General features: G+C 55.0%; 2 protein-coding genes across 2 annotated transcripts in view; one reads left to right on the top strand and one right to left on the bottom strand.

The window, feature by feature from the left end:
* The window catches only part of TMCO4 (transmembrane and coiled-coil domains 4), a gene marked incomplete at both ends in the record, with an annotated part of 53,983 nt that extends 38,816 nt beyond the window's left edge, over positions 1-15,167 (top strand). Inside the window, 3 exons of the mRNA XM_084243304.1 lie at positions 4,210-4,348; positions 9,077-9,194; positions 14,760-15,167. Coding sequence (XP_084099430.1) covers positions 4,210-4,348; positions 9,077-9,194; positions 14,760-15,167 — 665 coding nt within the window. The remainder of the gene's footprint in view (positions 1-4,209; positions 4,349-9,076; positions 9,195-14,759) is intronic.
* A 2,790-nt stretch (positions 15,168-17,957) lies between these two features.
* Positions 17,958-22,048, bottom strand: part of HTR6 (5-hydroxytryptamine receptor 6) — a gene marked incomplete at both ends in the record, with an annotated part of 10,520 nt that continues 6,429 nt past the window's right edge. Inside the window, 2 exons of the mRNA XM_084243303.1 lie at positions 17,958-18,395; positions 18,573-18,731. Of these exons, the coding sequence (XP_084099429.1) occupies positions 17,958-18,395; positions 18,573-18,731 (597 nt within the window). The remainder of the gene's footprint in view (positions 18,396-18,572; positions 18,732-22,048) is intronic.

Here is a 22,048-nt window from a genome sequence, read left to right as displayed (position 1 = left end):
AATGTTGATGTTTTGACCTCCCATGAACCACAAATGTTCTTGGTGGCAGCCAGAATGGCAAATCCTTTTCAGTTGACTTTGCCCAGCTCCATCAGTGAAATCATTCCCCATGGCAAATGTATTTCTCAAATAATAAGAAAGTCAAAATGAAAAAAAAAAAAATAAGAAAGTCAGAATGACTCCTTGATCTCCATGAAGAATGGATGTTGTGTTCACAGGCATGAAAACAACATTAATCTTCTACGTCTCCATGAGAGCACTTGGGTATCCAGGTGCATCGTCATTAGCAGTACTGTTTTGAGAGGAATCTTTTACTCTCAGCCGTGGGGCTCAACAGTGGGCTTAACATAGTCCACGAATTATGTTGTAAACAGATGTGCTGTCGTCCAGGCTTTGTTGTCCCACTCAGAGAGCACAGGCAGAGTAGGTTTAGCTTCATTCTTAAGGGCCCTAGAATTTCGGGAAGGTAAACGGGCACTGGTTCCAACTTAGAGCGCATTAGCCCCTAACAAGAGCCAGCCTGTCCTTTGAGCTCGGAAACCAGCCGCTGACTGCTCCTCGCTATCAATACTCCCCTCTTCATCAGGCTGCTCCGTCTGCACTGAAAACCTGCCTTGCAGTGCGGCCCCCTCCCCCAGAGACCTCAGAGCTTCTGGAGAACTCGCTGCAGCTTCTCCGCCAGCACTTGCTGCCTGACCTGGCACTGTTGTGTATGGGGAGGGCTCTTCCCTCAAACCTCGAGAACCAGCCTCTGCTACCTTCCCGTCTCTCTTGGCCCTCCCAGAATTAGAGTTAGGACCTTGCTCTGGCTTCAGCTCTGGCTTAAGGGGATGTTGCGGCTGGCTTGATCTTCAGTCCTGGCCACTAAAACCAGCTCAGCAATAAGCCCGTTTCGCTTTCTTATCTTCCTGTGAGCTCTGGAGGAGCGCTTTCCATTTCCTTCAGGAACTTTCCCTGCGCACTCCCAGCTTGGCTGACTGGCTCCCGCGGCCTGGCTATCGGCCCTCTCGGCTTTCCACCTGCTTTCCTCACTCAGCTTAATCATTTCCAGCTTTGATTTAAAGTCACAGACACGTGACTCTCACTGGAACACGAGGGGCCCTTGTAGAGTTATCAGTATTGTGTCTCAGGGAGTAGGGAAGTCCAGGAGAGGAGAGATGGGGCAGGCAGAACAGGCACATCTATAAGGGTACAGTTCATGGCACCCCAAAACAGTTATGATGGTACCACCAAAGCCCATCAATCACAGACCACCAGAACAGATACAAGTATCCTGAAGAAGCTTGAAATGCCATGAGAACGACCGGAATGTCACCCGGGCACACGATGTGAGCACCTGCTGTTGGAAGAAAGGGCACCGGTAGGGGTGCTGGAGGCAGGGCCTCCACAGACCTTCCGTGTGAACAGCGCGGTGTCTGTGAAGGGCACCCAAGCCGGCGTGCCTGCGCTGCCCTCTGCCGGCCATCACCCCTCGCACCCCCGCTGAGCTCCCAAACCGCACCTGGGCCGGCTGGGGACAGAGGCCTTGACTGGTCCTCTCCAAAGACAGTGCTTCCTGCACACCTTTCAGGTTGATGGTCCATATGGAGAAAACAGTGAAGCACCTAGGAGGCTGCCTCGGGGGGGAGGGGGCTAAAGTGATCCTCACCTACTATGCGTGACCCAGAGCACGCCATGTAGCCTACCTGGAGGGTGGCCACCCCGCGGGGAAAGAATCGTCTCTCAAAACAAAAGACGAGGGCCTCCCTGGTGATGCAAGGGGTTATGAGGCTGTCCGCAGCCACTGCAACACAAGTTCGATCCCCCAGCCGGCCAGGGAGCAACCCAGATGGTGCAGCAGACCTCTCCTGGCTCACCCGCTGCTCCCCTCAGCAGTGTATTTCGGTACATCTGCCTGTTCTGCTCCCCACTCAGTCTCTGGTGAATCCTCTCACCCGCCCCCCCCACACACACACCTCTGGCCTGTACACCCAGTGCTTGTATGCATAAACAAATAAATCTTAAAAAAAAAAAAAAAAAAAAGACGAGCCAGCTAAGGGTGATGAGCGTGAGGACCAAGGGGGAGGAGGTCAGGGAGGCCGTGGCCAGCCAGGCTTGGGAAATGGGTGACTATGCTTCCAGCTCACCACCACCCCGCCTTGATTTGGCTGCACTCTGGACTCGTCTTAGTTCAAGGCCGTGGGCAATACCCCTTGACAACAGCTTTTCACTTGGCTGCGTCCTGGCACCTAGCAGTTAGTTGCTCAGGGCAACCGGCTCGGGGCTGCTGCATTACCACCGCTGGCCACGGGGGGTCCCAGCACTCCAGGGCTGCAGGGTGGCCCCAGCACTGCAGTGACAGCCAGTGGGGCAGAGCGAGTGCCCGGCCCGAAGAGCGCTGCTGGACAGGACGGGACCGGTGGCCCCAGGTCGACAGCCATGGGCTCCGTGGGAGCAGTGATTCCCCCGTGCGATCACCGCTTGGGGGTGTTACTGCAAGGTCCCAGCGACCAGCAGCCTCCCGTGAGGCCTGGATCCTAGTCCTGCTCTCGCCTCGCTTCCCTGGTGACCGTGGGCAGGCCCCATCACCTCCAAGCAAGACTCATCCATCAAGGGGGAGGATTTAAATAAAGACTCATTCTCTCCAGCCTTGCCAGCAACATCAGCACCTGAAATGGCCCTCACGTCAGGAGCAGCTGAGTCATCCTTGCTTTCAGCACAAACTGCCAGCTTAGTGAAGTTCTCAATCCCTCCACCAGATTATCATCTCCCTGGAAGCAAAAGGAATGAAATCAGAATTCTGTGCCACAGAATGTTTTCAGACCAGAGCCCGTGGCGCCCACAGATTGCTTGGTACCATAGAGGTTCTCAAAGTCTTATTAGCCTGGAACCTTTCATTCAAACCCGGGCATCAACACCCAAACAGAAAACAGTGAGACGTGCTCTGGTTAGAAACTGGAGCCCAGAGAGGCAGCTGCCTGGCCATGTCACTCGGCAAGGGAGTGGCAGAGCCCAGCAGGACTATCCTTCCTGGACACCCTCCCCAGAATGACCCTGAGCCTGAGCCTCCCAACATGTGCAGGAACTCGGAGTATAAGAAAGCTGCATGTGGAGAGTGGGGGGCTCACGGCTCCCACCGTGCCTCCGCGGGGCCTCACAAAGGCCCTCGGGACCAGCGTCATCATCCTGCTCTGAACTGCTGGCTCCCAGGCTGCAGACAGAAAAAAGAAACTCCTGTTCTGTGCTTTGTATAGCCCGACCTGAAATCTTCCTGAACCCCTGGGTAGTGAAATGGTCCGTGCACTCCGCGCCCCTGGGACCCGTATCTCCCCTTCCCACCACGCGGCACAGACCCCAGGGCGCTGTTGCAGAGGGAAGCTGCTGTGTCATCTGCCCAGCATGTACCAGGGCCTGGGGGCCATTAGCCCTTTCTAAGTCATGGCCAGTTGTGAGCTTGGTGGAAATGGACCTGGGCCCAGACCCAAACTGCACCAGGGACTAGCTGGGGCTTGGCTTTCCCCAGACTCCTAAAACGGGGATGGTGGTGCTTTGCAGAACTAGCTCAGACACGCAGGGGTTTGCCCCAGGGCCTGGAATCAGTAAGTGGAAGTTCCCATTACTTCCCATTACACTGGGGGGGGGGGGGGGGGCGTGCACGCACGCATATGCATGAACAGGTGTGTTTGCACATGAGTTTGAATGTGTATTTGCATGTGTGTGTGCATTTATGTGACATCCATCTCCACTGCCATTAGAGTCCCTTCCAGGACCCGCTGTGACGGCGTCACTTGTCCGGAGCCGTCCGGAATATGTGCCATGTTGCATATGCTTGCCATGAGTTCGTTTGCCATGAGTCCGCTTTACTGTTTCGCCTATTGGAGAACCACAGGTTTTTCCTGTTAAAGCACATAAGACTGGGAGGTACAGGGGGAGGAGCTACGAGGGTATAAGAAAGGATCCGCAAGAGAGAGACGAGGGACTGCGAGGAGACTGTAAGGAGATAGGGCAAGGGTTACTGCGAGAGGAGCAGAGAGAAGGCCAGGGAAGTAAGAAAGTCAGGGAAAAGGAAGACATGTAAAAGTAGGAAAAGGATAAAGGAAAAATAAAGAAGCAAACGCTAGCGTCAAGTTGTCAAGCCCCTCATTTCAATCCTCAGCCCTTCTCTTCCCGTGCCTCCGAATCCCGCGGGTCGGGACAGTCACTGACAGTCTCTCCCGGGTCTCTCCCCAGATTGCCAAGGGATCATCGAGGACGTGGTCCTGCTAGGTGCGCCCGTGGAGGGAGACGCCAAGCACTGGGAGCCTTTCCGGAAGGTGGTGTCTGGAAGGATCATCAATGGCTACAGCAGGTCTGTCCACAGCTCGTGCCCGTGGGGAGGGGACAAGCACACTGGGCAGCTACTGTGCCTGGGTTTGTGCTGGGGACATGACGTGTGAGGCCCAGCCTCTGTCCTGGAGGATCTCAGGCCCAGTTGAGAATAAGGCCAGGCCGGGTGTACAGGCCCCAGAAGCGTCCAACCCTGTAGGACGACTGACAGGGTATCAGAACTGAGGGGAGCTTATAGGGGAGCCCCGGCCGGCGGCCACGATCAGAGAGTGAATGGGACATAGGACTGAAAAACAGAATGGCCCCCTGGGGGTATCTCAGCATGCCAACTAAGGGGTTCACCTAGTCCATATTTGGCAGTGCAGGAAAGGACTTTGTGGGCATCTAGGCCGAGCTTTCAGAGCACTGTTTAGGGGTGGGGCAGGTGAGAAAATCAGAAGCTGACAGCACTGTGGGGTGCGAGCCAATCCCCCAGCTATGACACAAACCCTCCAGGAAGAGGTGGGGCCTGCAAGGGTGGGTACTGTGGAGCTGGGAGGGACACATTCTTTGAGGTTTGAGAAGGAGGATTTGAGGGGTTTCAACCAAGGCTGTACCCCAGCTCTGAAGAAGAAAGGAGATGAAGCCCACCCCTGAGCCTGGGAAGCTGCCTGGCCCCCAGTTTGGAGTTTAAGAAACAGTAAAGGTGGGTGACTTGTGGTAAGGGGCAAAGGAAGAAGAAATGACTGCCTCTTGGTGGGCACCACTAACACAGCCAAAAAATAATCAAGCAAATAAAGGAGTAAGACCTGCCAGGGACGCAGCAGATTCAGTGCTTATGAGCAAGAAGGCCCCAGCAGGCAGCTAGAACGCAGAGAGATCAGAACTGCAGCGAGAGCCAACAGGGTCCAGCCACAGCAGAAACCACAGGGGCAGGTGAGATCATTTGAAAGATCAATAAGAAAAATCTAATAAGAAAATGGCCAAAGGATATCTATACATAAACTCACAGAATAAATTCAAATAGTCACTAAGCTTCAGAAAAGATTCCCACCTCATTAATTAAATAAATGCAGATTAAAATCATCAAGAGTCTATTTCTCACCCATCAAATTAGCACATTTGAATCATGAATAACATTCAGTGTTGGTAAAGACGTGGAGAAATGGGCACTGCCATACACTGTTGGTGGCAATTGAATTTAATCCATCCTTTTTGGAGGGCAAGTGACAGCATCTATCAAAACTTTTTAATGCACCAGTTTTCTATTCCCAGATTTTGACTTTTAAGCTCCTGCTGTGCTGGACATACTCACATGCACGGGTGACCAAAAGGGATCATTGCAGCCTCGTTTAGAATTAAATGTTTAAAACAACTCAAATGGCCATAACAGAGATAGTTAAGGGGAAAAAAGAAAAAGCAAGGGCCACGTACCTGCTGTGAACCCTGTATGTGAAGGGAGAAAGGCGGGCCCAGGTGCCTCCATTAAATGTATGTGTCCGCAAATGCACAGGGAAATCTAGAAGGACATGAGGCGCTGACCACAGTGGCCACCTGTAAGGGCAGGACAGGACACAGTGCAGGTTTTCTAGGATCCCATGCAGACCGGGTAAAGGAGGAGTCAGAGCCCTCAGTGGTTTTGCAGGTCTTTTATTGGGATTACCAGGTACATGGCAGGCAGGGGTGCTGGGGGGCCGGGAGGCTGGCAGGCCTCCGAACCCCCAGCAGGTCTTCACTCTGGGCTCTCCGGCCTTCTCTCGGCTTCTGCTTCTCTTGCTTCTCTCTCGGCTTCTCTTTTGGCTTCTGCTGGCGTCCCCATGACGCCGCCCTTAAATGCCCAGTCTCAGCCCAGGTGAATCCCATCTACCTAGGCCCACACCCTACTCCAGGTGCCCGCCATCAGGCATGCATTCAGGACTGCAGGGATCCATCATCTATCCTGATAGCGGGAGGGCAGAAAAGCCTGACATTTTTCCTTACCCTACACCACCCCTAAGGAGTGGACAGAGAGTAGAAGTAGGGCATAAAGGAGACATGAATTTGATTGTTTGAAAGTAACAATAGCTTAAAAAAAACAGACTAAGAATGGACAAGACTCTTGTTAAAATCTTGCCTCTGACATTGACCCAGTGGAGGACTTTAGACAGAAAATTCTGGATCTCAATATCCCCACCTGTAAAATGGGAATAATAGCCCCTCCTGCACAGGAATTCTGGGGGGAAATGAAGCAAGATTCGGTAGGAAAAGGGCTGGCACTTAGTAGGTGCCCATAACCAATCGCAGCTATAATGATCATGACGGACATACTCGCCTAGCACCTGACTTGGGGTGCTTTAATAAATGGCAAAAGGAAAGAATTAAAATTGCATGTGTGCAATATGAAAGCAGCAAAATCTTATTAAATCCATCTGTTCTGTTGAGAACCTGAGGCTAATAAGCTTGTTTTTCAATTATTTTGTGAGATCCTGGGCCTCGCTCAAGAGAAAGAAATGGGAGGAGGAGGAAGACGGGGAAGAACGTACGGACCAGAACAGTAACTGTAGTTTCCACCAACCAGAAATTCATATTCCTTGTCCCTCAGGCCTGGTCACTGCCCTGAACCTATTTAAATGGAGAGACAGGGTGGAGTGACGGGGGCGGGGAGCCTCGGCCCAACGCTACCGAACTACATACATTTGTAAATTACTGTAAATTATTATTTGTACTTCACTGCAGCTCTCTGCAAATCCACTCGCTTACCGGGGCTTCCACAAACCCCCTGGAAGCGAGCCAGGCAGGGGCACCGTGCCCCGTTGTGTCATCAGGAAACAAGCTCACAGAGGGTCAGGCGCTGCCCCAGGGCCACACCGCAGGGCAGGATCTGAGTCCCTGTGGTGAGAGGGTTTCATCCTCAGCCCCCTGGGCCTCTGCTCAGGTACCATGGGGAGGGGGCGATGGTGGGAGAGGGAGCAGCGAGGTCACCGCCCACAGGTGGCTCAAGGCCTTTCAGGAGCCCCCTTACACCCTTCAATAGGCCTCTCGGTGTGGAATCAAGGGCTCAGGGGTGCGCCCTGATGGGGGTGACGGCCACACCTGTGTGAGTGTTCACCTGGTGTCACTGTTCACTCTCACCGCCACCCGCCACCCCAGGCACTAAGATGAGTGAGAAGATTGAGGCTCAGAGAGGGGGTCCAGCCACCTTCCCGAGGTTGCCAGCTGCTGACGAACAAGGCTGGACTGGCTCTGTGTGGTCCGAGCGTGGGCCATAGCCCTCCCCCGTGGGAGAGGCACATGCCAGAGGAGGGTTTTCTATGCCAGTGAAGTCCCCTCGGTCTCCTGTGCGTGGCAAAGACAGAACCTTCTAACATATGCTCCTTCTGTCCCTAAGTGTGTATAAGTGAATGCAATTAACACTGTCAGTAGCGTGTGGCCATAATCATGACAAATCATTTTGAAGGTCTGATGCTGACTCTGCTCGTGCACAACGTCTGTCAGCAACAACCACAGGCCATGCTCCTGCCCTGTATTGGGGTTAGCTCGTAAAGCAACCGAGCGAATGTCCCTTCTCCCCTTAGCCTTGCTTCTAAGACACAGTGCTTCTGGGGCCGCAATATGGGTGAATCACTGGAACTTGCAAACATTGCTCTCTGGAGACAGTTAAGGAATTTTCTAGAAGAGAAAGCCTATAGATGGTGAGTCATGGCAGCTTCTAAGAGGGAGGCTGTGGTCATAGGAGTGTTTAAAGGTCTCAGTGGCTCAAGGGAGGTGAGTCCCCAGGGGGAGAAGGGAGGAGGCCATGCATGTGGATACGGGGTACCTGGGGGCTGCCTGACTGCAGGGCTGGAGCAGAGGGAAGCAGGTGTTGGGGGCAGGGGTAGTAAGAATCAGCAGAACTCTGGGGAGCAGGGTGCCTCAGCATCACACTGGGGTTTCTGCTTAGTCTTTGACAGTGGAGAAGGAGCCAGGGGCCGATGAGCTCAGTTTGGGACACGGCAGAAGGGTCTAGAGAGGGCCCCTCAACTCTGGGCCCCAGCCTTCCAGGGGTTCCTGGAGTAGTAACCACACAGGCGCCCCTGTGGCCAGAGACCACCACACCCTGGGTCCCAGACAGCTGGGGACACTCACCTGGGGCCACACAGCAGGCCACAGAGGCAGGGTGGGGACCGCACCTCTCAGCCCACTCCCCTCTACGCTGAGGTAGGAGAGGGCCCTTCTTTCAAGCAAGCCCACAAATGCAATGAACTGAAGTTACCCCATGAGCCAGAGTTGCAATTAGCCTAATTATAGGGACCGAGGTTCATAGTACCCAGGAAAGTGGAGGAGTGTCCGAGAGCTGTGGCTGGCCGGCATGGCCCCTGTCGCCCCCTCTGAGGTGCCGAGGGCAGTGCGACTGCAGGAGGGCCGTCTGAGCGCAAGGAGGGTGGGAGCAGGCCCAGAGGCCCGCCCACACCACACTGCACCTCCAGCCCCAGGCCCTGCCCTCCAGGAGGACCCCTGCGGCTTCCTTCTTCCTCCCAGGGGCCCAGTGGCGGCAGGGAGCGGTTCCCCAGGGCCACATCAGTGCTCCGACCCCATTTATTCCACAAGCATCTGTCCAGCCTGCCAGGCTCTGTCCTCAGCTCTGGGGGCCCAGCAGGGAGCGAAGCGGAAGGCTTCACGGAGCTCCCTTGGCCCCCGGCAGGCCTCCCACAGCATCACCCCACACACACCCCCGTCATCCTTCTCAAAGAAGCGCCCGCCCGCCGGGCTTCCCGGAACCAGGTAGGTCCAGCCCGGGGACTCTCCTGAGGCTTCCTTCCTCCTCCACCCGCAGGGGCGACTGGCTGCTGAGCTTTGTGTACCGCACGTCCTCTGTGCAGCTGCGCGTGGCCGGCCTGCAGCCCGTGATGCTGCAGGACAGGAGGGTGGAGAACGTGGACCTGTCCTCCGTTGTGAGTATCGCTGTCCCTGAGGCTCTGCCTTTGCCAGGGGCACTACCTCACCCCCGCCCAGCCACCCAGAGGCTGGAGACTCTGGCCCAGGCCCCCTCCGCCCCACAGGAGTGAGATCCTTAAGGATTTGCTTAGGAAACAGACACCTTCTGTGTCCAGCTCTGCCCCCAGCCTTGTACAGGCATCAGCGTCCCCAGTGTACAGAGGGGCCTCCTGAGGCCCAGAAAGGCTAAACCACATGCCGAGGGCCACACAGCAGGAGCACAACAGAACAAGACTCAAGCCCAGGTCTGGGTCAGTGTGAGGCACAGCGAGGGGGGCGGCTCCCCGGAAGAGAGGGAGATAAGCTGTAGTTACAGCCGTGGCTCAGTCCATGAAAGTCCCTTGGCTGCAAGGGACCCCTCTGTCAAATGCCCAGAGCTTCCCCAGAGTCACCCAGTCTCCCCAGTTTCACGCCGCCCTGTTCTTTTGAGAAGCAGACAGACTGCACCCTCCCTGAGCACCTGCAACCCCCTGGGGGGATTGTTCCCCTAGAGGGCTTGCTGCTTCCTTCAGCACCCTCCCCAAACTGTCCCCGCTCTGCAGCCCCCCAACCTTGCAGGTGGGTGAAGCCGGGCACAGCTAACACTGGGCTACGTGCTTACTGACGGAGGGTTGCAAGAGAGCCCAGCGGATGCTAGCACAAAGATCTTCAAACTGAAACTCTCCAGCACTGCTGCCCCTGCAGCTCATCGGCTGTGTCCTGGGCTGGGGTCCCCGAGCCCTCACCTGGCCTGCCCTCCTGTTACTGGGGCCACCTTGTCGTCATTTCTGTCTTCTCCCCCAAACCCCAGGGACCGAGAACACAGGTCCTGACCCAGCAGCGGCGCACAGCTGAGGCCTCTGCGCCTTCCCGCCTGGCAGCTTGGGGCTGAGGCTGGCCCCCGGGAAAGAGCAGCTTCTAGACTCCTCCACAGGGCCTCCCCTGGTGGCACAGCGGTTGAGCGCTGGGTTGCGAGGCCGCCTGCAGCCTCTGCAGCGCCAGTTTGATCCCCGGCCACTGGCAAGGGTCCCACCAAAAAAAAAAAAAAAAAAAGTAGACTCCTCCACACCTGAGGTCACAGCCCTGGAACAGACGGACTGTCCGGGATGGAGACGAGCTCCACCCCGGAGGCAAAGGAGCCGCCTCGCTTCAGGTGGCGGAAACCTCACAGCAGCCCCACAGAGTCCATAGTACCCCCGGGCCACAGACTGGACAACCAAGACTTGAAAGAGTGGATGAATATGGTCAGAGGCGCGGGCGGGGCTCCAAACCAGGCCCCAGGCCGGGCTGTCACGTCCTGTGGAAGTGAGAGCACTCAGAGCCGGCCTCCCAGCCCGAGTCAGGAATCTCCACACTATTATTTGGGGTGCCGGGACCTTTGTGTCTCACCACCCTCAGAGTCTCCCTCTTCTAGAAGAATCAAATGTGAAAAGGAACAGCTGACCGTTCCCTTCAAAGGCCATGAGCCCGCTGGACGGTTTCTGCCCTGGAAGCCGGAGACGGTGGGAAGAATGCAGCCTCGGGCGCCAGCAAGGCCCAGCGTAGAATCTGGGCTCTGCCGTTGGCATCTCAGCTGTGTGACACTGGATCAGTTACTGACCTCTCTGTGCCTCCGTTTCCTGTGAAATGGAGGAAATCGCCCACCTTTTCGGGCAGCACATGTGACTGCTTGGCACACAGTAGGCCCTCACATAATACTAGTTTCCTCCGCTCCGGCCACCATCTTCCATTCTTTTGCCTGTGGAACCAGCATCTTCAGAGTTGGCTCCCTCTCACTGTCTTGGTGGCAGCAACCCAGCTTTGCCTAATAATAGCTCTTTATCCTATTAGGAGCACATCACAGAAAGCAATGCTTTCCTCTTCTGGGTAATTAGAGGTAATTAGCACTGCCTTTGTGCTACCCTCCTGTTTTCCTTGAAAATTCCTGCAGGAGGAGAGACATAGCTAGCGAGTTCCTATTAGCATTTGGAGGCACTGGCCAGGAGGCTGGGGAGAGGCCTGCAGGATCCACCCTCGCCCGCTGTAGCCATGTGCCCAGGGCCCGCTGTGAATTGCCCCAGACATCGGCCACATGGCCCTGCACGTGTTCAGAGGCGGCTTTGCTGGAGTGAGCAGGTCTGGCCCTGTTGCGGGCTGGGGGCATCTCGACGTGATTGAGGCAGGCAGAGGCCAGGTTGCCTCCCGCCTTCCGGTCCCGAGTGGTTTTGCCACCAGTAGATGGGGATTCTGCCTCCCCAGAGGCAGCCCCGAACAAGACGCTTCGTGTCCCAGATGAAGCACTGGCTCTAGCTGCTTCTAGAACAAACAGAGTTTGGCACAAAACAGACAACAACAGTACTAATAATAACCAACATGTGTTGGACACTGCACTACACACTTTGCAGCGACTGTGTCATTTGGTCCTCAGTGACCCTGTGTTCTCTGTCCATTGTACAGATGTGGAAACTGAGGCTGCAAGAGGGGATGCAGCATGTGAGCAGTAGAGGCAGGTGAACCTGGGGAACTTAACTGGGCTCTTCACCACTGGGCTGGGTGGTGCCTACATGCACACAGCTCTGTGGCTTCCAATCAGCAGCCCCTGACTTTTGGCAGTGAGCCTCCTTATGTGTTATCTCGCTGAACCCTCACAGCTGGCCCACGTGGCGCAGTTGTCTCTAGTGGCCCCATTTGACAGATGAGGAAGCTGAGACCCAAGAGGTGGCAGAGCCCGAGGGGGGCTGGCTCATGAGCTTGGAAGTTGTTGGGCACGCAGAAATGGGTGCAGTAGCCTATTTGGGCAAGCCTGGGTGTCCCGCAAGGCAGGAAACGGCAGTGCTGGGACCTGTTCATAAGTGTGGCTCCCGAGGCTGTGCACCCACTGTGTGCAGGGCCGGCCATGGGCAGCAGGGGTGAGTGAGAAGAGGTCCCTGTGCTCCTGCACTCCCAGTCTCTCAGAGGACAAAACCAGGGAGCAGATGAAGCTGCTGTCCCAGGAGGGGCCTACTGGCCTGGGAAGGTGAAGCAAGACTTGTCAGCCCCAGTTTCATCCAGCACCTATCAGGGCAGCGGGCAGATTTCAGTCAAAGCAGCCAGGGAGATAATCATGGGCTAAAGTCTTTCTCCAACTTCTGCCACTCCAGAACTTTCAATGGCTAGAAGGGATTCCCCCTAGCCATCTCCCCACTGTTCTCTCATGTCTCTGACTAACTATCAAATTGGCACTCAGTCAGCAGGTTGTCCCTCTGGGTCTTGGCAGAATGACAGCTCAGGAACTAGGGTTGACTGAGACCTGGATCTACCTGTAGCCGAGAAGGACCAGTGCTGTACATTCTAGAACTGCCCTTGGGTGAAATTTCCATCCAGAATCATCCATAAACACCTCCCTCCCTCCCTGGCTCCACCCAGCCCTACCACCAGCCCTTTACTAACATCAGGAACATGGAGGGAGGTAGTTCTTGTTTGTCCCTGTGGATCTGGGTTTCTGCTGACTGGAATTCAGGCGTGATGGCTAGAGCTTGAGCAGCCATATTGGCCTCGCAGATGAATCAGCCCAGCTAGCTCCCTACCCTCTAGCCAACCCTTCCAAGGAAATGAAGGTAAAGGTACTCATATGTATGGAGCACCTACTATGTGCCAGCCACTGTGCCTTATGTATGGCTTGTATGTTATTCTTTCTGCCAACCCCATGAATAGGGGTCACCAACTCTAATTAGGTAAGGTCCCTGAGAAGTGTTCTGGCTCATGTATGGAACATAACAGTGAGAGATAGTACTCAGTTCCACAAAGTGCCAGGCCCTTGAATCCTGCAGCAGACACTCAATGTCATTGTCACGATCCACAATTTACAAATGGGGGAGCTGGGCTTCAGGACACTGTAAGGACTTGCCCAGTTGCTGGGAAAGGACAAAGCCCAGGCTGCACCCCCTGTTTGGGGGTCTTTCTGGTGCTATGCAGCCACTAATGTCCACCCTGCAGTCGGCCGCTTGGCCCACCTGGCCTCCACCCTGAACCCAGGAATCTGAAAAGCCCCTAATATGCATGAATATCTGTGTATTTCCAGCTGTTTAAAAACATTTCTAAAGAAAGGAACAAGAAGTAGGCAGGTTCTGGCTATGAGAAAATGACAAAACTGTGCAGGGAGCTGTCTTTGTGTTCTTGAGAAATCATTTGAATAACCCAGCGTGATTTGTGATTCAAATGGAAATGCAGATGTTGCCAGCTGGCCTTGGAGCTGCTGTCTGAGCTCCTTACACCAGCCTCCCCAGTGTTTTCCTGTCTTCTTTTTAAACAAAACCCTTCCTCTTCAGTCTTGAATGAATGTTCTGTCTCGAGTTTGCCTTTAGCAGTAAAGCAGGCCCCCAGGACTGGCTGGGGCTAGCGGAGGCTCCATCTCAAGGAGCAGATCTGAGCTAAAGCAATGCCTCAAGCACACCACCCACTGTGTGTCATTAAGTAAACCACCGCCCCTCACTTTCCTCCTCTGTAAAGTGAGAATCCCAGCGCTGAGGCTTTCTGGCTGTATGGTCTTGCAAGTCACTTTCCCTCCCTGTGCCTCAATTTTCTTCATCTACAATTAGCAGCCAACACCAATGAAAGGGGTATATACAATAAGCTTGTTTTCTACAAGTTATTAAGGACCTACTGTGTGTTAGGCATTCCAACCCCTACTTTTCACTCACTAATACATCCCAACACAAAAATGGAGGTGTCTCTAGTCTCTGAGGAAGAGTGTGAGCACTTCTGAATTCTTGGCGCTCGTCTTAATTAAAATTCAGATCCATATAACAGAGAGCCAGCTGAAATGACTTAAACACACAAGAGTTGATGCTGTCATTATAATAGTCCAGAACAGCAATTCAAGGCTGGTACCATGGAGCCAGTCTTCAGGACTCAAAATTCTCTGTCTTGCTGCCATCTTTATTGGGTCAACACATGGCTCAGTATTGCTGCCAAAACTTCAGCCATCACCTCTGAATTCCATGTAACCCTACTGCTTCATCTCATTGGACAAAACTTGCCACAATATTACGCTTAGCTATAAGGGAGGGGCTGGGGTGGGCTGGAGAATGTTCTGGTAAATTGGAGTTCTTCTGATGGAGGCAGCGGGGAGAGGGAATTGTGGAAGTTACCAGGCATTCTGTGCAGTAGCTCTGGTTTCAGTTTGAAGGCTACACTCGCTGCCTCATTTACAGTGGCAGACAGAGGAATAAGGGGTTTGCCTGAGTTCCCACAGCTGGTGAGCAGCAGCACCCCTCATCCCCATCGTAGCCTAAAACAGCAGACAGGGAATGAGAACTTCCGAACTTCCACTCCAGCTTCTCTCAGGAGATTCCTTCCTTCCCCCAGAGGACCCAGATTTTGTAGACAAACTCCCTTCATCTTTATTTGATAAATTCTGGAGCAGCCCTGACCCACCTTCTCTGGCCTGAGAGTTGGAGCTGGAACTGGCGTTTGGTTGGCTCAGGGTGCTGAGACTGAGGGTGGAGTCCAGGAGCCCAGCTTGGCGTCTGGGGGAGGGCTGGGCTCTGTCCTCACTGTGGTCCTCACTCACTGTCCTCCTGCAGGTCAGTGGCCACTTAGACTATGCCAAGCAGATGGACGTCATCCTGAAGTCCATAGGCATCCGCACCAAGCCAGGCTGGGATGAGAAGGGACTCTTGTTGGCCCCCAGCAGCCTGCCCCAAGAGGAACCTCACCAAACAGCAGCCACCTCCTCATCAGATAAGATCACCCACCAGGACGAGCAAACCCTGGGTCCCGCACCTGGAGATACTCCTCAAATGGATACATCTACTGAAGCCAGCCAAGCTCAGGTGCCAACGGGGTTGGGCCAACCTGAAGGGGCCTCCCTTCCTGCTGCTGTCAGCCCCAGCGAGAGCCCCCAGATCTGCAGCCATGGCATAGGCACCAACCCCCTGGGCTGCCCCGACTGCGTCAGCCAGGCCCAAGGACGCTGCACAGGGCAGGACTGACCCCAGAGGGGACTTGAACCATTCCCAGATTTCTATCTGCAGAGCTCCGGCCCCTCCAGCAGGCTCCCCATGTGAGCCCCGGAGGTACAGGATTCCCACCAGTGCCTTTCCCACCAGTTAAAGCACTGGGGCTGAAAAGAAAGGACTTGGAAGGAGAGGCGATGGCAGGGAGACGGTGTTTCCTCCGTGGGCAACAAGGTCAGAGCCCTGCACAGTCAGCCAAGCACAGTTCAGAGCCCCAATATGCTAAGCCAGCCTTTGGGCTTCCTGTACTTAAGGTCACAACTGCGGGGTCTGGCTGTCCATCAGGAGAGCCAAGGGCGCTGAGGTCCTACCCCACCACTCTCTGCCTTTCTCTGCCGGTGGCATCAGCAAAGCAGGTGTCTGACTACTCCTCCACACTCCAGGGCTGCCCACCAACCCTCAGACACCACTGAGGCACCCCAGAGCTGGTGCAGCAGGGAGTGGGGAGCTCACTCCGCTGTTGGGAGAGAGAGCCAGTCAGGTCTGCCACATGCAGCCTCACAGGCTGTGCGCTGCACAACCACGGGGCACCGGGCATGTGGACACAATGTAAGTGGCCCTGCCCAACTGTGTTACACGGTGTCCGCAGGCATAATTGTAACAGCAGAGTGAATAAATGCTGAATAAGCATGAGGTGTGGGCGGGACTGGGCTTGGTGACAAGACTGAATTATACCTGGGGAAGGATTTCTGGTAGCAGGAACAGAGGTGATGATGATGGCTACAATAATAATAGCTGCATTTTAGTATTTACCGTGTACAGATGCTTCCGTGGATTGTCTCAGCGGATGGCCACAACCTATCGGGTGGGTAATATTGTCTTCATTTTACACTTGAGGTTGCTGAAGCCCAGAGAGGTTAGGTAAGCTGCTCAAGGTCACACAGCTGGTCCGTCTCAAACTCCAGTAAGCGGGACTCGATAGCCCTGTCTGTGCTTGTGTCGTGGGAACCTTCCCTGTACTCCTCCTGCTGTTGCTCAATGACAGGGCCAGAGAATTCTCCCCCGCCATGTAGATGGGGAAGCGAAGGCCCAGGCAGGGAAACCACTCACAAGCTCTGGAGGAGGGAGCCAGGAGGGAGAGAGGCAGGAGAAATTCGAGTGTTGGGGTTGAACTGGTCTTGGGACAGTATTTGTGTGCCTTTCTTCACTTAACACATTTACAGAGCACCTGCTGTTATTAGTCCAAACAGCTCATGTGACCCACAGAAAACGGAGTCCCCAAAGCAAATTAAGGCCAGAGTCTGGATCAGAACCCAGGACACTGAGCCCAGGGTCTCTTTTCACTTCGCCTGAGTGGCTCCCCAAATGAATCCAAAACATGGTCATTGCCTCGGGTTTTTTATTAAGAGTTTACTTGGGCAGGTCTGGGGGCATCAGGGAGCCCCAGCAAGCACCTTGGCCCCTCTGCAGCCAGCGGCCAGGGCCAGAGTCGACTCTAATCAGCACCAAGGAGAGCGGCAGGCCACTGCAGGAGGGGCCTTGGGAGTCTGGATGAGGACAGTTGATTGGGGGAGCAGAGGAGGGAATACTAAGGAAAAACTCAAGTTGAAAAGAAATATATGGCAGGTCATCTGTGGAGACCAAGAGGTCATCCTCAAAAAAAAAAAAAAAAAGGCCCCTTTCCTGTTTCCCTCACTGGCCTCAAGGAAGGCCAGAAGGAGCGGGGCAGGACTGGTGCGATCCCCTTCAGCTGTCCCCTTCTCAGCCCAAGGAAGCCCAGGATGTTGGAAAACCACCAGCCACCCCTCATCCCCCAGGAAAGGCTTTGCAACTGGCTGGGAGCCCCGAGGGGGGTCCACCAGCGTCCAGAGCAAGGAGTTAGGGAGCCGGCATCAGGCTGTGGGATCTGTGATGGGGTTGAAGAGAAGGTGGAAGATGGAAAAAGCAGTGGAGACAGATCGCCTTTCCTCACCCACAGCCAGAGGCCGGGAGCTGGGTGGTCACGAGTTATAATGACAATAGGGACCCTGTCCTGGCCACATGCCCCATACTGGGCCTCCTGTGCACATGCCTTCTGTACAGTGGCTCCTAAGAGGCAGCCATTGCAACCCCATTTTGCAAGTGGAATAACAGGATTGGAGAGGTTCAGTTATCTGTGCAAGAGCTACTAAGTAATGGAACAGAAACTCAGATTGATGCCTGCCTGACTCCCAGCTCAGGCGCTCTTCTGCATATGCCCTGAGGGCCTGGCCACTCCAAAATCTGTCCAGCAAACCAGCCTCAGGGTTCAAGATCATCTAAGCCAACACCTCTCCAGTTGTAATGTGCACATGACTCCCCAGGTGCTTGCTAACACACAGATCCTGCCTCGGCAGGTGTGGGCAGGGCAGGTGTGTGTTCTTACCAGACTCCCAGGTGGTGACACTGATGTGGGTGGCCCAAGAGCTACACTTTGAGGAGCACTTAATCCAGCTCTGCAGATGCAGGCATTTCCCCCCTCCCCCCCTTGTGCAAAGGATAGGATCATCTTCATCCTAATCAGAACCAAGAGGTCCTTTTCCCCAGCCCCACGGTCCTCTGACCATCCTCTCCACACATCCACAAGTCACACTCAATAACGGGGCACCCTGGAGGAAACCATATCTGAGCTGCCTATTATCCATCCCCATAGTGGGCCTGCCGTACGCAGTGGGCCTCAGGGCCCCTGCTGGCGCCCAGGGCTCCCAGGAAACCTGCAGCCTCCTGGCGTTTGACAAGAGCAGATCCAAGACCTCCGTGACAGCGTCCCACCCAGTCCAGCTCCCCGCTGACCGGCTCCAGGCTGGGTCAGTTCGTGGGAGTACCCAGCGGATGCAGCCGAAGCTCAGGCTCCACAGGATCGATGTTGAAGAAGTTGACCGTGGCCCTGGCAGGTGGTGGGGGGTCCCGGGTGGTCTGTCCAGGCAGCAGCAGCTGGGCTGTGAGCTGCAGGCCCGAGGAGCCCCCGGAGTTTGAGTCAGAGTCAGAGTCTGGTGGCAGAGGCAGCGGCAGCACCTGCTGCAGGCTCAGGCCTGGCCGGGGGCCGCTGTGAGAGGTGCGCATGGATGGCGAGGCCGGGCTGGCCCCGTGCTCCTGCGGGCAGTGGAGACATGGCAGGAACCGGCCCAGGGCTCGCTTGAAGTCCCTCATGAAGAGAGGGTAGATGATGGGGTTCATGGTGCTGTTACAGTAACCCAGCCACGTGAGGACATCAAAGAGGCCAGGGGGGACGCAGTCACACACGGCCTGACGGAAAAGGGTGTGTCATGCCTGGTGTCAGAGCAGGGACGCAGACCACCCCGCCCGGCCCCGGCATGGAGGCAGACACGGGAGCACAGACACCAAGTCCGCCCTCCTCCCTCCCATGTCTGGGCTGGGGTGGAGCTTGAGACCTGGAACCACCCCTCCCTGCACTGGCATTACCTGGGCGATGTTGGCCACAAAGAAGGGCAGCCAGGTCACAAAGAACATGCCTAGCAGGATGCCCAGTGTCAGGCTGGCCTTCAAGGCCTTCCTGCTGTGCTTGGTGGCTAGCCGCCTGCTATCAGCTGACTCCACCCCCTGGTGTGGGGTCCTGGGCACCTGCAGAAAAGAAAAGCACATGAGAAAGCTCCCCAGTCTGACCCTGATCCCAGCCACAGACTGAGCCTCAGGCCTAATTCTAGACTGAGCCCTGGTTCTATCAATAAACTGAGCTCTGACCCTTGACTGGCCCCAACTCTGGTCCTAGAGGCCTGACCCTGACTCCAGACTGAACCTTGACCCTGGCTCCCGACCAGACCCTGACATCAGCCGTAAACTAAGCGGTGTGCGTGGTCTCAGGCAGCCCGATACTGCCAGACACGGAGTCCCATGTACTCACGGTCTCAAACTAAGCCTCCAGCCTGGACCAGACTGAGCCTAAACTCAGCCCCAGACTGAGCCGTGATCCTATACCAGCCCTGGCCTTGCCCCAACAGTTCGCAAGGAGCTGGAGGGAGTGCAACAAGACGGAGCAGCACTGCCCCAGTCACGAGGCAGGCCCTGTCCTCCCAGCCAAGGACAACACTCAACACAGGACAACACGCATGACAAGGACCCTACACCTCCCGAAGCCAGTGGTGCAATCAAACCGATCTGGACGGGAGGAGCTGCTGCTGTCCGTGTGTGACCCTCCCTTTGTGTATATGTGGATTCTTTTCATGTTTTGGAGTAATAGCTTCTCTCTCCTGCTTCACAAAATACGGTGATCTTTGAAAACGTGTGCACATAACATGTTTGCAGTGAAGCCCATGATGTGTTAGTAGGGCTGCTAGAAACCTGGGCATATTACAGCTCGAATTACACTGTGGACTGGCCAATATCTGCTTCTAAATGTGGACTTCAAGACCAGGAGCTTGAGGAGGTGAACAGGAAAGGGGCCTCCCAGCAGCCCGGGGGAAGGAGACCCAGACAGGGGGAGGTCAGAATTCAGCTTCGCTGACGGTGAGCAGCAGTCCCAAAACACGCGTGGTTCTCTGACCCGGGTCATCCTTTATCTGAGCAGGAGGCCTCTTAACTTCCCAACCTCATGAGCCCTCTGGGAATCTCATGAAATCTACAAAACCTCTCCCCAGCGGAATAAAAACAAAAGCTTATAGATTTATATACACAGAATTCCCATGCTTCCAGAGGCTGGAAGGACCCCCTTGAGCCACCCCACGACACCCTAGGGGGTCCGTGAAGGCTGGAATGTGAAGCCCGCCTTTAAATCATGTCTGGATTTTCATGTATCAGAATTACACAAAGACCTCCCTATCCTTACAATGTAAGTAGATACCAGTGTGCAGAGGTGTGCACAATTCACAGAACTGTACAAAGGGAGTGAGTGCAATTGAGAACACAGAACACACCTGTGTTTGAAAGTCAGGACTCCCCCCCACCCCCCCACCCCCCGCCCAACATTTCCTAAGCTGTGTGAGAGCCCAGCTTAGTTCATGAGGCAGCCAAAGATGGGTTGGATCTGAGGAGATGAGAGTCAGGAGGCAGAAATGGAACCAGATTCCCAGGCAACCTTCACAGATGGAAAGGGGGCGGAGGAGACAAAGCCAAGAAGATGTGTCATCCGAAGGGCCACGCCCCACCCCACTGTCACGCGCAGGAGCCCCCCTGCCGGCCCTGCCCTTCTGGCCCCTCGTCAGGGCAGAAAGCTGTGGTGCTGTCCGTGGTGCTGAAACCCCAGGGCAACACCTTTCTACAGGCTCGGAGGGTCTGCTTCTGGAATGGCAGAGGGCAGCAGCAGGGAGATGACGCCCACTCTAACGCCCACCCCTTGGTGGATTTATCCAGATGAACTCTGGTTATGCGATATCAAGGACAAGTTCACACAGAGCAGCTGAGCTTTCTCTCCTCTGTCTTTTGGGGCACCACTGTGCAGAGACCAGGGCTGGGCTTCTAACACAAGTGATCTGGCTTCGAATCACGCCTCTAGCACTTACTCACTCTGTGATCTTGAGAGAGTCTCTGTTTCCACATCTGTAAAATGGGAGAAAGAACACTCAGCTGATGGCGTGGCCGTGAGGCTGTGGATAATGGCACGCACGTGCCCCAAACAGAGTGAGCGCTGAGTGTGTGCAACCCTACCGCTCATCAGTGGCATGTGTATGAGGTGGAGTAATTTTTGGCACCCTCTGGAGCCCTGTTCTCCTGCCAGTGGCTCGGGCTCCCCAAAGAAGCAGGGACATTGGGGCACATCTCTGACTCACCACGCGGCAGCAAGGGAAAAATAGCATCTGCTTTTCTCTTTCCTCTTCCAGCTTTCTCTCCTCCAGAGTGAACCTGATGTGGCTCTGTGCCCCGCCATAGTCAGCCCAGAGGAGAGACCCCTGCTTCCCCCCAAAGAATCTCCTAAGATCGGGCCTTCACATTGTCACCATCAAAGGGGTCGGACAACGGAGGGGAGGGGAGAGACACCATCCCCAGATAGCCCGTCCATATGGGGACCCGCCTGACTCCTGGCGGCCTGGGGAGGTGCAGATGCTCGTCCTGGTCTAACAGAGCTCTAGGGCCTGGAGAACTGAGGCACATGAGCACTGGGGATTATCACTGGGAGAGAGAGCGCCAGGAAAGAAGACAAAGGTGCTCTCAGATTCCTTCTCTAGTTTTCCTAGGGACAAGCCTGGGTTTTTCTTTTTCCTCTTCCCCCCAAAGAGTTGATCTAAGAATACAGGCAAGAGGGAAGAGAGACAGAAATAGAGGCCCAGATAAGGTAGGGGGCCTTCCCAAGGTCACCTTGTGCCACTACAAGACTCAAACCAAAGCACAGGTGCGCACAAATCAGCATCGTTGTCCCCATTTACTGAGCACTTTCAACACATCAGCATGAACTATTTATTCTGCCAGGCGGTCCTTATGAGAGGTAGGTATGGCCATCATCATCCCCACTTTGCAGATGAGGTTCAGAGAGACAGAATCCCTTGCCAGGAATCACATAGCAGATAAGTGTCGAATCAAGGATTCAAAGTCACTTCTGGCTCCAGAAATTGCACTTTTCCCACTTCATCATGCTACTTCCATTGCAGGGGATGGCATCCACAGACCGCAGTCAGGATGGGGTGACAGAAACCCCACTTCTGTCACCAATAGGGCCCATGGCAACCACCAGCCCACACCCCAGAGTCTGACTGACGTCAGCCTCGCCCTTCCCACTGCTTCCTGCCCATTACCCAGGCCCCCTCGTTCTATCGTATGCACTGCAGGGGTCCCTGCCAGAGGCCAGCTGCCTGGAGGACAATTTGGCCATGTCCTCCCGGGAGACAATGCCACCTACAGAGTCCAGTGTCCATAAACACCCACTCGCATGTCTGCTCACTCGGCACATGCAGGAATGTGTGCCGTGACATTATGTGTGGTAGAAAGACATGGGAAGCAGCCTAAACAGC

Source organism: Talpa europaea (assembly GCF_964194135.1).
Source record: "Talpa europaea genome assembly, chromosome: 9".
NCBI classification, from domain to species: Eukaryota; Metazoa; Chordata; class Mammalia; order Eulipotyphla; family Talpidae; genus Talpa; species Talpa europaea.
The sequence above is the reverse complement of the archived record's forward strand: the minus strand, read 5'-3'. Positions and strand labels throughout refer to the sequence as shown.